This window comes from Heloderma suspectum, chromosome 4 (genome assembly GCF_057233095.1).
Source record: "Heloderma suspectum isolate Gila_16-S chromosome 4, 16-S_ref, whole genome shotgun sequence".
Classification (NCBI taxonomy): Eukaryota; Metazoa; Chordata; class Lepidosauria; order Squamata; family Helodermatidae; genus Heloderma; species Heloderma suspectum.
The window spans coordinates 26,166,015-26,179,257 of NC_139461.1; the positions used below are offsets into that span (position 1 = coordinate 26,166,015).

At 46.8% G+C, this 13,243-nt stretch overlaps 1 protein-coding gene across 1 annotated transcript in view; it reads right to left on the reverse strand.

Moving 5' to 3' along the window:
- COL14A1 (collagen type XIV alpha 1 chain) overlaps positions 1–13,243 on the reverse strand; it is a 208,779-nt gene that overhangs the window by 2,263 nt on the left and 193,273 nt on the right. The window contains exons 46-47 of the mRNA XM_084848878.1: positions 4,826–4,903; positions 3,672–3,827 (exon numbers count right to left, since the gene is read on the reverse strand). Coding sequence (XP_084705004.1) covers positions 3,672–3,827; positions 4,826–4,903 — 234 coding nt within the window. The remainder of the gene's footprint in view (positions 1–3,671; positions 3,828–4,825; positions 4,904–13,243) is intronic.

A 13,243-nucleotide genomic window follows, 5' to 3' on the forward strand; every position in this document is an offset into this window, starting at 1 on the left:
AAAAATGTGTCAAGTGTTTTAATTCTGGCAGAAAGCGCAAGAAAACTAAGCAGGCATCCTTTGTTAGCGGTAGTAATGAGTGCTGCTGGTGAAAAAGCACTGAGGCAGTTCAGTAGTCATTTCTGACCTTCATCCACATGAAAGAAAAACCAAACTCTACCAGAAATCAGTTTCTTTCACCTTCCATATTGGTAGCCATTGTAAGGGAATGAGCCTTTAAAATCGAAAATGAACGAGGATGAGGCATGGGAAAGAGAGAAGAACAAGGAAGGGAGCAGATGGATAACAAAGAAAAACACACAGGTCAGTAAACAAAGGGGGCTCAAAGTCCAGTTTAACTACATGTTAATCTTGTGTGTTACGTTCAAAGTAACCAAGCCTTAGTCTCAAACTACTACTTTTACTAACTGCAAGACTAAGGTTTTGCTTCATGCTTCACCAAAACAAAGATTCACATGCAGTATATGTGCTTATGCCAACGTTTCTGCAACTTCCTTCCATGGCCCCTCTATTTTAAAACAGTGTTTTTCAACCTCCTGGCTCACACTTGGTTTACTAAAGAAATCTCGTGGTGCCGAGATTTCTGGGGCACAGCTTAGAATTCACTCAGCACTTTTGCCTGGCAGCAGATTGCTGGGAAAGTCTGGCAATAGTACACAAGCTGCCCTTCAAGGAATCTTGTTTGCCGTTACTAGTCCCGTTAGCTAGGGTGGTTGGTGTACTGAGGTTTATAGCACAGCAGCATCACACTGTTCCTCCAAATTCAAGGGTCTCATTAGAGGAAACTCTGACACTACCGTCAAAGAACCCCGTTTAAAAACCACAGTTCTGGGGGTGGGGGGTGTCATTAAGGTACAGCCTCTCCACGCAATAAGGATAATTTAGTCAGATTGTTCTTTGAAGTACTACGGGTCAGTAATTAATTACCACAGTATGCAGTGTTGCTTCAAATGAGGCTTAGTTAGTGACATTCATTTCCCTATGCTGTTTGAAAGCACATGAATAAAGAGGTTGGGCAACTGGGTATTTTCTTCCCTACCCAAGGCAAGCATCAAGTCACGTTAACATTCAGATATGGAGATTACAGAAATAAGACATTCAAGCAAGATGGAATGGGTTATTTAGACAACACGACAATGTCACAAGTACAAGAGACAGAAAACAAAATACTCATTTTACGTATTCTTTGGATTTTATATAGATTTTATCTTGTTTCCATTGCAAGGTCAAATTGCCATTCTTTTCCTCTTTGGATGAGATAACTGGACATGTGCCCTGATCCAGCTAGGGACCACACATGGGGGGAAGGGAAGCAGGCTGCGCTATTCATACTTTGTCTGTGTAATACCATAGCTGGGTTTGGACATGCATAGCCCCAGTTAAATACTACAATTAGCAGTTACGAGCTACTTGACAAGGACCTGGATTTAATCTCTGTCATTCTCCCCAAAGCTATTCAGAGTCTGTATCTGAGGCTACATGTGTAGTACACATAGGTGTAGCTCAGGGCCCTGACTTTCAAACCAGTAAAGGAAGGGGGGTTACTTCAAATTAATTACTAGTTAGGTAGAGCTGAGGATTTATAAGTCATGTTTCTACAAGCCATCAGCTCAGAGCACTTCGAGAAAGAATGTATCATTGACCCTAAGGGTCAGTTGTTATATCAAGTTATGATGGCACTGGTATGATGAACAGCCACATCATATGACTCTCCCACATAGTTTCCACATATCACATTTTTCTGGAATACCATAGGCAGAATAGCAACAAGGAAGTTCTTCTGTGCTCCTCTGCCCAAAAATGGCGGAGGTGGCATTTCTAAGACTATGGAAACATTAACATTTGAACATACATAATGCTGGTCATTGTGATGTCATTGCTGAGTTGCAAGGCATAAGCCTTGTTTGTGAAAAGCATTGTCACGTCATCCCTTTTTCTCCTTCATCACACTAAAACTACCAGCATCATCAGGTACTGGAATCTAGGGATGGCGGAGAATTTCTCCACGAATCTCTGGGAGGCCGAATGCCAACGCATTCAGCCCCCCAAAATTGGTGGTGAAATTCTCCGCTGGCCCCCCGCCCCCCCCCCCGGGATGGGACTTACCTCGTGCGAATGTCCCTCTTGGCAGCGGGTCCCAGCGGCGTTTCGGCGGCGTTTCGGCGGCGGTGGCCGGTCTTCTGACCAGCTGCCGCCGCCGCCATTGCAAATTAAAAAAGGAAAGTTAAAAAAAAAACAACACCTGTGATAGGCTACGTACCGATTGACGAAGCCTATCACGGCTAGATTTCCAAAGTCAGCCGTGATAGGCTACGTAAATCGTCACATAGCCTATCACGGGTGACTTAGGGGGGGGGGGGAAGCGCATACGCAAATGGCGGCATCCATGGGGCGCCATTTGCGTTCCTTAGTTTGGCACGTCTAGTCTACGTAAAGATTTACGTAGACTACGGCGAAAATAAGGGCAACGCAAATAGCGTTCCCGTATTTTCGCCATAGTCTACGTAAATCTTTATGTAGACTAGACGTGACAAACTAAGGAACGCAAATGGCGGCGCCCCATGGACGCCGCCATTTGCATATGCGCTTCCCCCCCCCCCAAAGTCACCCGTGATAGGCTACGTGACGATTTACATAGCCTATCATGGCTGACTTTGGAAATCTAGCCGTGATAGGCTACGTCAATCGTTACGTAGCCTATCACGGGTGTATGTTGTTGTTTTTTTACTTTCCTTTTTTTTTCCGCGGCCGGGTAGATGGGGCGCTCCTCCCTGGCCTGAATTTCGGCGGCGAGGGATGGGGCGCCTCCCCTGCCTCGCCTGAACTTCGGGGGGAGAAACGAAGTGCCTCCCCCCCACCACGAAGCAAGCGGCAGGACCAGGTAAGTGCCTTTCGTCCATCCCTACTGGAATCAGCCAAGAGGAGGAGCACTGCCAATAAACTGAAGCTCAATCCAGGTAAAATGCAAATATTGATTGTTAGTGGACCTGTCAATTTGGGACGTCTGGACCTGTTCTGGATGGGTTTCCCTCTCCCTGAAGAAATAAGTTTGCAGCTTGGGGTACTCCTTGAGCTGGCATTGCTGCTTGATACTCATGTTGCAGCTGTGGCAAGAAGTGCCTTTTCCAGCTACAGCTGGTGCACTAGTTGTACTCTCTTCCACAAGATCAAGACCTGGCCACCATCATCCCTGTATTGGTAACTCTAGATCTACATTTGGATCAGAATGTTCATCCAGGCAAGGATGTGTACTTGAATGTGTCCAAAAGTATATTTGAGGGGCTCCAGAGAGGGGACAATGCAGTTTTGTTTGACCTCACTGAGGTAATGAAGCAGCCAAACTGGCTAGACTCCATGCCACCATGACATCACATTGATTCACTATGAAATCCCTGACTGGTTGGGATCATATAAAAAGACGCTTTCAGGTAAAGAACAAGAGCGCCAAAGCTCCAGTAGACTGGGGAAACAATGGCTGCAAATGTGTGAAGAATGCACAAAAGGATGGAAGGTAGAAGTTTTTCGCGGATCCTTTCCCCTACTGCTGAAATAGCAGCTTCAGCATTGAAAATTGAACATTGTGAAAATTCAGTACAGCACTAGGCTTTGAAGGCATTGCTAGGAAGTAGGGGCAACATTAAACAAATTATAACCTGGAGAAACATACTCACCACCTGTTCCATAACCAGCACAGGAAGAAGGATCACAGTAACCGGGCTGCCCTGATGCACCCTGTGGCCCAGGAACCCCTGTGTGACCAGCTGGTCCTCTTGAACCTGGTGGACCTGGAGGGCCAGGGCTGCCAGTTCGACTTTCACCTGGAGCTCCTACATGGAACACAGCAGCAGCAGTAAGAATATCACATCTATACTGCTAAAGAAGGACAACACCAGGTACAACTACATGCATGTTCTTTGATGTACAACTGCTCTGTGTCAGTGCTCCCATATGTCACTGTAACAGTGGAAAACACACACAGGAAGACATATGTCCTCATCACTAAACAATTCACTGGACACTGGGACAGAAGGAAGGCTAGTTCATAAAACATCCATTGTTCAGCTGATACAGCTGGTCCACACCTAGCAGCAACCACGTCGCCACAATGAATTCTGCAAAGTGCAAAGTAGACCTGCATGCTTGCAGTGAATGCAAACCAAGAAGCTGGGCCAGTCATAGCTCTCAGTGCATGTCTGCTGTTCATCCTCATTTGTTTACACACATGTCCCTCCCCATCACACCTTAGAGTGCTCACTGCTGCAACCACCACTGCACTTTAGGAATTAGTAGATGCCCCCCATTCCATTGTTCCATAGGTTGGCTTTTTTTCATAGTGTGTTTCACTTGCCTTCCAGTTTGACTTGGAGAATTTGTACAATTAATTTCAGAACTGGCACCTGCACAGTTTGCCACAGTTTTCAGTTCACATCTTTTCTCCCTGTTACAAGTTAATGATGCACATGAAAGCATATGTGCATTGATTACAACACTGCAAAAACGAGAGGCTTTTTAATATCATATGATTCCTTCTATGCATGTTTTAATCCATGTGTGTATATGCTCATGCAGTATACAGTAACCTGTAGGGAGAGAAAAAAAGGACATGTACTGAATACTGCAGCAAACTGGTCACTCACAGCAACCCCAACAAATTCAGGAAATCAAGAATGGAAGAGTGGCAGGTAATATGAACTCCAAAATCCACAGATAAATTTGGATGGGGTGACTTTCCTAAGAACCCATAGTACACTTACGACAAATATACTTACTCTGTAAACTGTGAATGGACCAGAGACTGACCGTGATGGCCCTACCATACATTTACCTGCTGATCCTGGGGGGCCTCGGGGGCCTTGCGTTCCAACACCTGTGTTACCTCGCTCTCCCTTCTCGCCTGATAGACCTGTTAAAAGCAAAGGATAGCAAGAACAACAGATGGGGGAAAGGACTAATGTATGTTTCTCCATGTACATCTTTTATTAATTAAGAGAGGGAAGGGAGGCCTAGGAAAATGGTTTGGTTGCCTCTACTGCTATAACCTTGTGGGCAGCTGTTGCTATAGCTGGTTTCCTGCTATAGTAGTTCTTGCAATGTATATTATTGTGTTGCAGCACTTCAGAAGGCAGGGCCAGTATGCTGCAAGCTATAGTCCCTGCAAGCTAGGGACTATACAACAGCAATAGTATTGCTGTTACTATAGCAACACTATAGTATAGAAACCACTATAGTATTAACTAACTCAGGGATGGGTAACCTCAGGCCTGGGAACCAAATCTGGCCTTCCTGGAGTACAAATCTGGCCTTCCAGGGTTCTCCAGATGGCTACACACCCTTGCAATATCTGTTGAAGAATGAGCCTTATTGTTCCAATATTGTAATCAATCAACAAATAAGCTCAATTTTTTTAAAAAAAGATAATAATTGTCTTCCTTCTTTTCCTCTACTAACCCATTTTGCCCTAATTTTTATTTTCCCATTCTGCGACAATAGGAATATCAATTGTTTTCAATAATTTGACTTAACACACTCTAGTGGCTGTTATTATACAGAGAACTAATTCCTTAAAGTGTATGGAAATTGTTTCAAAATATTTTACAAAAATCTTAATGGCTCAGAGACAGCAGTCCTATGGCCATGAGACACTGTCCAGGCAGCCATAGGATTTTTTGATTTCTGGAAACCGAGGTCATCCAGCCTCGGTTTCCAGAAACCACGCGCCCCGTTCCCACGTAGCTGGCGTGGTTCTTTCTGCACCACTGCTGTCTCTGCGCTCGTAAATGGAGCAGAGAGAGGGCGAAAAGGGAGTGGACTTGAGGGCGGGGGGGGGGAGAAGCCCGCAGAAGCCGCTTTAGACAGCTTCCTACCGGGTCTCTGGACTCCTTCCCTCCCCCTCCCTGAAGCTGCAGCCAAATGCAGGGCGGCTGGAGCATGAAGGACCCTCCGTGCTCCATCTGCCCTGCCTGGGATAGTCGGTAGCCTCCAAGTTTGGAGGCTGCCGATTATCTCGATAGGGTTGCACCCCACGTCTAATTTCACTTGAGTTATCTGCAAGTTGATTCTGGAAGAGAATAAGAGCTAGAATAGAGCAAGTAACACAAGACCAGCCTGTTAAACATAACAGCTATGTCTTTATTCCCCTTTGCTGCCATAGCTTTGCAAGTTGCTAATCAATACCAGAAGGCGCAGCAGTCCTCCTTTAAAAGCCAGTTGGGACAGATATGTAACTTCTTTCTATCCATGTCTGCCACCTGTACTTGGTTTTTGCTACATTTAACTGCACAGTGGGAGTATGTCTTTGAGGTCAGCGTAGTGGCTGACCTGCGTCATGAAAAATCAGCCCACATGCAGGCTGCAAAAGATCCTGCACCAGGAGGTGTAAAATTCTGTACTTCACCTTACAGAATAAAATTATGCAGACTACCAGAACTACTTTATTTTAATAATGGATACCTATTACAAATGCTAGAGTGTGATCCTCTATGCAGAAGTAAGCCCTGTTTAGTGAAATGTGTCTTAGTCCCAGGTAAGCGGGCATAGCATTGCAGTGTTAAGGTGAGTTTTGCAGAATTTTAAATCTCAGGCATAGTCCAGGCCCCAACTGATGGAGGGGCCAGAGCTCGGTGTGATAAAGCACATGCTTTGCATACCGGAGGTTTCAGGTGTTAATCCCTGGCATCTCTAGCTAAATATGGATCAGATGGCAGGTGAGAACTGTGAGAACTGCCTGTGAGAACTGCTGCCAGTCTGAGAAGATAATACTGGGCTAGATGCACTTTGACCAAGTACATTTCCCCAACTTTCATGGGCAGGGATTGGCAGAGGGCTCAATGGGCCCCTCTTCTTTCCCTCCTGACTATGAGTGCAAGCGTAGGGCAGCACACCAACCATTGCTCACAACTGGAGGTCCATGCACACCTCCCATATCTGCAAACAACCATCTCTCTTCTAAGAACATAAGAGACTTGCTGGATCAGATCAAGGGTCCATCTAGCCTAGCATTCTGTTTACACACTGGCCAACCAGCTGTTAACCAGGAAACCACAAGCAGGACACGAGTGCAACAGCACCCTCCCGCCCATGTTCCCCAGCAACTGGTGTACATAGGCATACTGCCTCTAGTACTGGAGGTCGCACATAGCCATCAACACCAGTAGCCATTGATAGCCTTCTCCTCCAGGAATTTGTCTTCTCCCCAGGGTCCCACCCACCAGTTATTCATGATCCAGTCCAGAACATGGTGCTTTGTATTCCCCTTCTTATTTGTGTGTTCCTACAGTAAACATCACAGCCGCTGTCAAGCATGGATCTCCTCTTAGGCTTCTAGGACACAGGGATATAACTAGGGTGGCCATTTACACATCACCAAAAAAGAGAGGAAGGACATAAGCAAAAACAAATACAAGTTTGCATAAATTTGCATATACTCATTTTTATATATGGGTGCATTTTTAGACATACCTATGGGCAGTATCTAATACTACCGATTAACCACCACTTGTTCCGTTGTGCCTGTGGGACTGACTGCTAGCGCAACAGGAACTAACGCTTCCTACAGCAATCCTGGAAATGAGCAGAAATGCTCATTTCTGGAATGGGGCAAGACACTGGAGCTCCATTCCACACGCTCTGCTGATCTGCCCCATTCCAGAACCGAGTGCTTCCGCTCACTTGCTTCTTGACCCATGAGCTCCCCATTATCCTAGCAGTACATCCCACAAGAACACAGGCAGCATTGGGTGCTGCTCTATAATTTAATACGTACAGATTCAAATTTAGAAATAAATACCATAATTTAAACAGAAATGCAATACATCTCACTGTACTGGGAAAGACTGTGACTAGATGACCTGTGTGTCTGCTCAGTCTGCTGTCCGGGTGCTAACTGCTGCTAGGCAACTGGTCTCCCTTCTTATTTATTTATAAATACTTTAATAGCAATGGATCTCAGTGGCTTATGCAGTCAATAAAAACAATTCAACGAAAAGCCATACAACAACCACAATCCAGTATATAAAATGAGCAATGGTAAATCAGAACCAACCTATAGTCAATGCAACCCAAAAGCTTGGGTACAGCTGGGTCTTAACGTGACGCCAAAATGAAGCCAACATTGGCACCAGCCAGGTCTCCTTGCATAAGTAGGTTGCTACAGTCAAGAAGGCCCTTTGTCATGTCTCCATATATTGCATGATGGCGGGACACTCTGAATGGTGGGATGCAGTGGAGAGCCCCCTGGGCAGATCTTAAGCCTTGAGCAGGTTCTTTATCTTTAAAACAGACTTAGCATGGACAGACTTTCAAACAAACAATGCCAAATAGAGGACTGTCCTCTGTAAAGTAGGTCACATGGCCACCCTATACAGGGAACAACTCCTAGCAGGAGGTTCTTTGAAGGGAAAGAGAAATAAACATACTGCAAATGCTCTGGACTATGAGTTACTATGGGCCTATTCACATGTGCACAGGGGGATTGTGGGGGGGCGGGGTAGCAGAAACACTACATAGAATAGAAGGGTTGGAAGGGGCCTATAAGACCATCAAGTCCAACATGCACGCCCATCGCACAACTCAGAACCATGCGGTGCCATGTGGTTCCATTAACTCCCACCCCCCATAGTTAGCTGGTGACCTTACTGGAGTGGTTTGCTCGCATCCCAACATCCTCCACGGTGTGAACAGGCTCCCAGGGGCAGCTCCAGCATCCCGAATGGCCAAGCAACCATCGGGAAAGTCCACAGAAGCTAGAGCATTGCCCACAGTAGCAGATGCTCCAGCTGGCAGACTCTATGGTCATGGCCTAGAAGTCCTCCAGAGCCTGTTTTAACCCCTGAGGAGCCTGAGAGGCAAACCTCCCCGGGGCCCCTTAACCCTTTTACAGGGGGTGGTTAGCCAGGGTGGCTTAGTAACCGCACAGAATGTGGTGTTCTTCCCCGACACAACACACTAAGCTGTCGTGGTTACTGGAACTCCCCAACCACCATGGCTTAGTGTTACATGTGAACAGGGCCTATGAGTAACTTGTGGGTTGTGTCTTGTGGAGGAAAGGGACATCTGGATGTATATATGGGAGACAGATATGCTTGCCCTCAATTAAGTTACTTTGCATGAAGGACCCTCACAGTAGGCAACTCCCCCATCATGCATGTGCCATTTTACACGTCTTCTGCTGTCAGTGGTGTCAACTCAAAGCAACAGACAATATTCAGAAAAGCAGCGGGGTTTGAGTTTCCATGCATGAACTTTGGAAACAGCCATAAAAGCTGTGTTGTGTTTGGATAGTTCACAGCCATAGAAATCCAAGGCGATTTATGGCTCTCTCCTTGCCCCTTTCCCCACTGTTTTCCAGGCCTTCTGCACTAGTCATTTCGCTTCCTTTCACTTCACACCCCATACACACTCAGGACCAAAATCAATAGTTCAGGTTCAGCCTACTTATAAAAAGAAAGCATGCAGAGAATAGCAGCTGCTCTTTATGGGCTCTCAACCTGCGTGCTTTGCTGGACAGCCGCTGTTGCTTGACTCGCTAATGGCTTGATTAGATAAGTATTATTATTACTTTCATCAGGGCTGAATTTAAAAACTTTAATCCATCACCTGCCTTTTAAGCTGCAATCCTATGCCTACTGGGAGTAAGCCTGGTTGAAGTCAGTGGGATTTATTTCTGAGCAGACATGTATAGGATTGCACTGTTCATCAACTAAATTTTAATACATTTACCAGTTCCCAAAAGCTCAACCTCAGTACCTTTTTGTGAACTCAATGGACTCGTAAGGTAACATAAAATTTGTGGGGCGGAGGGGGGATGCGATCACTGATTGTTAAGAAGTGAAGGCCACCTTTACTGCTTACTTTTAAATTCCCAGTTAGAGCATGGGTGTTGAACCTTTTTCAGCCCAAGGACCAAATTCCATTTCAGAGAAGCTCTCAGGGGCTGCATTCCAGTGGTGGGCGGGGACAAAGGCAAAGGGGGTAAGGCCAAAAATACCAGCATATTTTAGCTTAAATCTTTTACTGCCAGTAACTAATCCCTAGAAGATGCATTTCAACCTAAAGAATGGGGGGGGGAATGCACAAAAGCTGAGAAACCATCAAATGACCAGTGGTTGGGGCAAAGGAGAAGGGGGCATGGCCATCTGGCAAACCCCAGAGGGTCAGATTGAGAATGCTGGAGGGCCGGATTTGGCTCCCGGGCTTGAGGTTCTGCATCCCTGCATGACAGGAACACATCAGAACCAAAACATCCTCCAAAGATAAAACAGATGGTGCCCACTGATAAATCAAAAGTATCACAGGGGAATCCTAGGAGGAGCGGGGAGTGTTGTGGCCAACTACTCATCACTCACAAAGGCCTGCTGGCTTCCACCAGCCAGGGCAAGAAGTTGGAGGGCAGGTTTTCCTGCTAAGAACCCTTCTTAAAAAAAAACCTCCTCCCACTGAAATCAATCCTGTCACTAAAATTCCCCAATACAGGGGAATCTACCACTGGCAACACTGCCAGTGGTAGATCTATGTCCACAGAGCTTTTTCTAAGTATATGAAGGGCCTTAGTAGCGGACATGCCCCCCACCAGTAGAGCTCTTCTCCGCTGGCAGAGTGGCACCTTCCACCTTATCTTAACCCCCCTGTCCGAGGGGGTTAGGAATGCTTCTTAGGTGGTTAATATTCCAATGAAACCAATGAAATCTTGCAAATTATGGTATCTTGGATCCAAATGTGACCTTTTGTGAGTGGAAACAGCAGCTTCAGGAGGAGGGAGATTTTAAGCAGGAAAATATCACAGGAAATAATGGCGTAAATTCCCCACCCCCCACACCATGGTTCTAATCTGGGTAGCAGACCACCCCCCACCCCCACGGCTTCTATTTAAAAACAAAACAGAAAAGTGCAGACTATTAAATCTATTTTGTCCCTCTTTAAACTGACTATAAGTATATAATGATGCCTTGCATTTAAGCACTTGCCTGATCACCACAGGCAACAAGAAACTGCATGCAGGAGAATACACAGAATTCCATGCAGGCGAGGCCGCCCTCTCTGATCAGCACAGAAACCTAGCAGGCTCCTAGAAGAGTAATGCCCCCCCCCCTGTGCCTAGTATAGATATGCAGTGGGCTTCATCTCTCCACTGCCAGCTCCCAGCAAACTACTAAAAAAAATTTGCATGGTAGTCAAAAGCTGGTTTAATATCTCATCATGGATCTTCTTGTACATTTATTTATTTGATTGATTGATTGATTGACTGATTAGCTGCCCATCTGGCCAGCTTCCTGGCCACTCTAGGCGTCATACAATAATAATAACAAATTTACATAATCAACTGGACAAAAAAAAAAAAGCACAAGACAACGTTGCTCTAAAAAAAACCTAACCCACCCCAAATGCCTGCCTGAACAGCCAGGTTTTTAAAGGCCAGCGAAAGCTCATCAAAGAGGGGACATGGCGGAGGTCACTAGGGAGGGAATTCCACAGAGTGGGGGCAACCACAGAAAAGGCCCTCTCCCTAGTCCTCACCAGCCTAGCTGTCCTGGCTGATGGGACAGACAGAAGGCCTACCAAGGCCGATATCATTGAGCAGCAGCCCTGGTGTTGTTGGAGGCGCTCCTTAAGATAGACTGGGCTGGAACAATATAGGGTTTTAAAGGTCAATGCCAACACCTTGATTTGGGCCCGAAAAACAACTGGTAAGCAGCGCAACTCCTTCAGCACTCGAGTGAGGTGGTCTCGCCGATGGCTGCCTTTAATCAGGCAGGCCGCTGCGTTCTGCACCAGCTGCAACGTCCGAACCATCTTCAAGGGTAATTCCACACAGAGCGCATTACAGTAGTCTAGGCGAGAGGAGACCAGGGCATGAACTACTGATGGGAGCAGATGGTTAAGGAGGTAGGGGCACAGCCGCCATATCAGATAGAGTTGGTACAGCACTGCCCAGCACATGGCTGACACCTGAGCCTCCATGGACAGCTGGGAGTCTAAAATGACCCCCAGGCTGCGGACCTGGTCCTTCAGGGGTAGCCACACTCCATTAAACACCAGGTCAACATCCCCCAACCTCCCCTTGTCTCCCACAAACGTACTTCGGTTTTGTCAGGGTTCAGATTCAGCTTAGTCCTTTCCATCCAGCCACTCATCAGACTAGGGTTGGCGGAGAATTTCTCCCCGAAACTTCGGGGGGCCGAGCGCCAACGTGTTCGGCCCCCCGAACAAGTTTCGGGGAGAAATTCTCCGCACCCCCCCACCCCCCCGCACCCCCCTGGGATGGGACCTACCTTTGGCGAATGACCCTCCCGGCGGCGGGTCCGGCCGGCGGTTCGGCGGGTCTTCGTCAGGAGTGGGAGCGGCAGCCGGGCTTTTGACCGGCTGCCGCCACCGCCATTCCAATAAAAGAAAAAAAAAATGCCCCCGTGATAGGCTACGTGACGATTAACGTAGCCTATCACGGCTAGATTTGCAAAGTCAGCCGTGATAGGCTACGTAAATCGTCACATAGCCTATCACGGGTGACTTAAAAAAAAAAAAAAAAGCGCGTAGGCAAATGGCGGCCCCCATAGGGAGCTGCCATTCGTGTTCCTTATTTGGTCGCTGTAGTCTACGTAAATCTTTACGTAGACTACGGTGAAAATAAGGGCAACACTATTATTATTATTACAGCTATTATTATTATTACAGCTATTATTATTATTATTACAGCTATTATTATTACAACGCTATTATTATTATTACAGCGACCAAATAAGGAATGGGAAATGGCGGCTCCCTATGGGGGCCGCCATTATCCGTACGCGCTTTTTTTTTTTTTTTTTAAGTCACCCGTGATAGGCTACGTGACGATTAACGTAGCCTATCACGGCTGACTTTGCAGATCTAGCCATGATAGGCTACGTTAATCGTCACGTAGTCTATCACGGGGGCGTGTTTTTGGTTTTTTTTTTAACTTTTTAGTTTGCGACCGGGCGAGGCGAGGCGCCTCCTCCCCGGCCTGAATTTCAGCCGGGCGAGGCGGGAAGCCTCCCCCCCGGCCTAAATTTCGGCCGGGTGAGGTGGGAAGCCTCCCCCCCCGGCCTGAACTTCGCGGGGGGAGCAGCGAAGCGCCTCCCCCCACCGCGAAAAGCTTTGAGGACAGGTAAGGGACTTTCGTGCACCCCTACTCCAGACTCTTGGACAGGGTTTCTACAGCCAACCTTGGCAAGGATTTAAATGAGAGGTAGAGTTGCATGTCATTCGCATATTGGTGACACTGCACCCC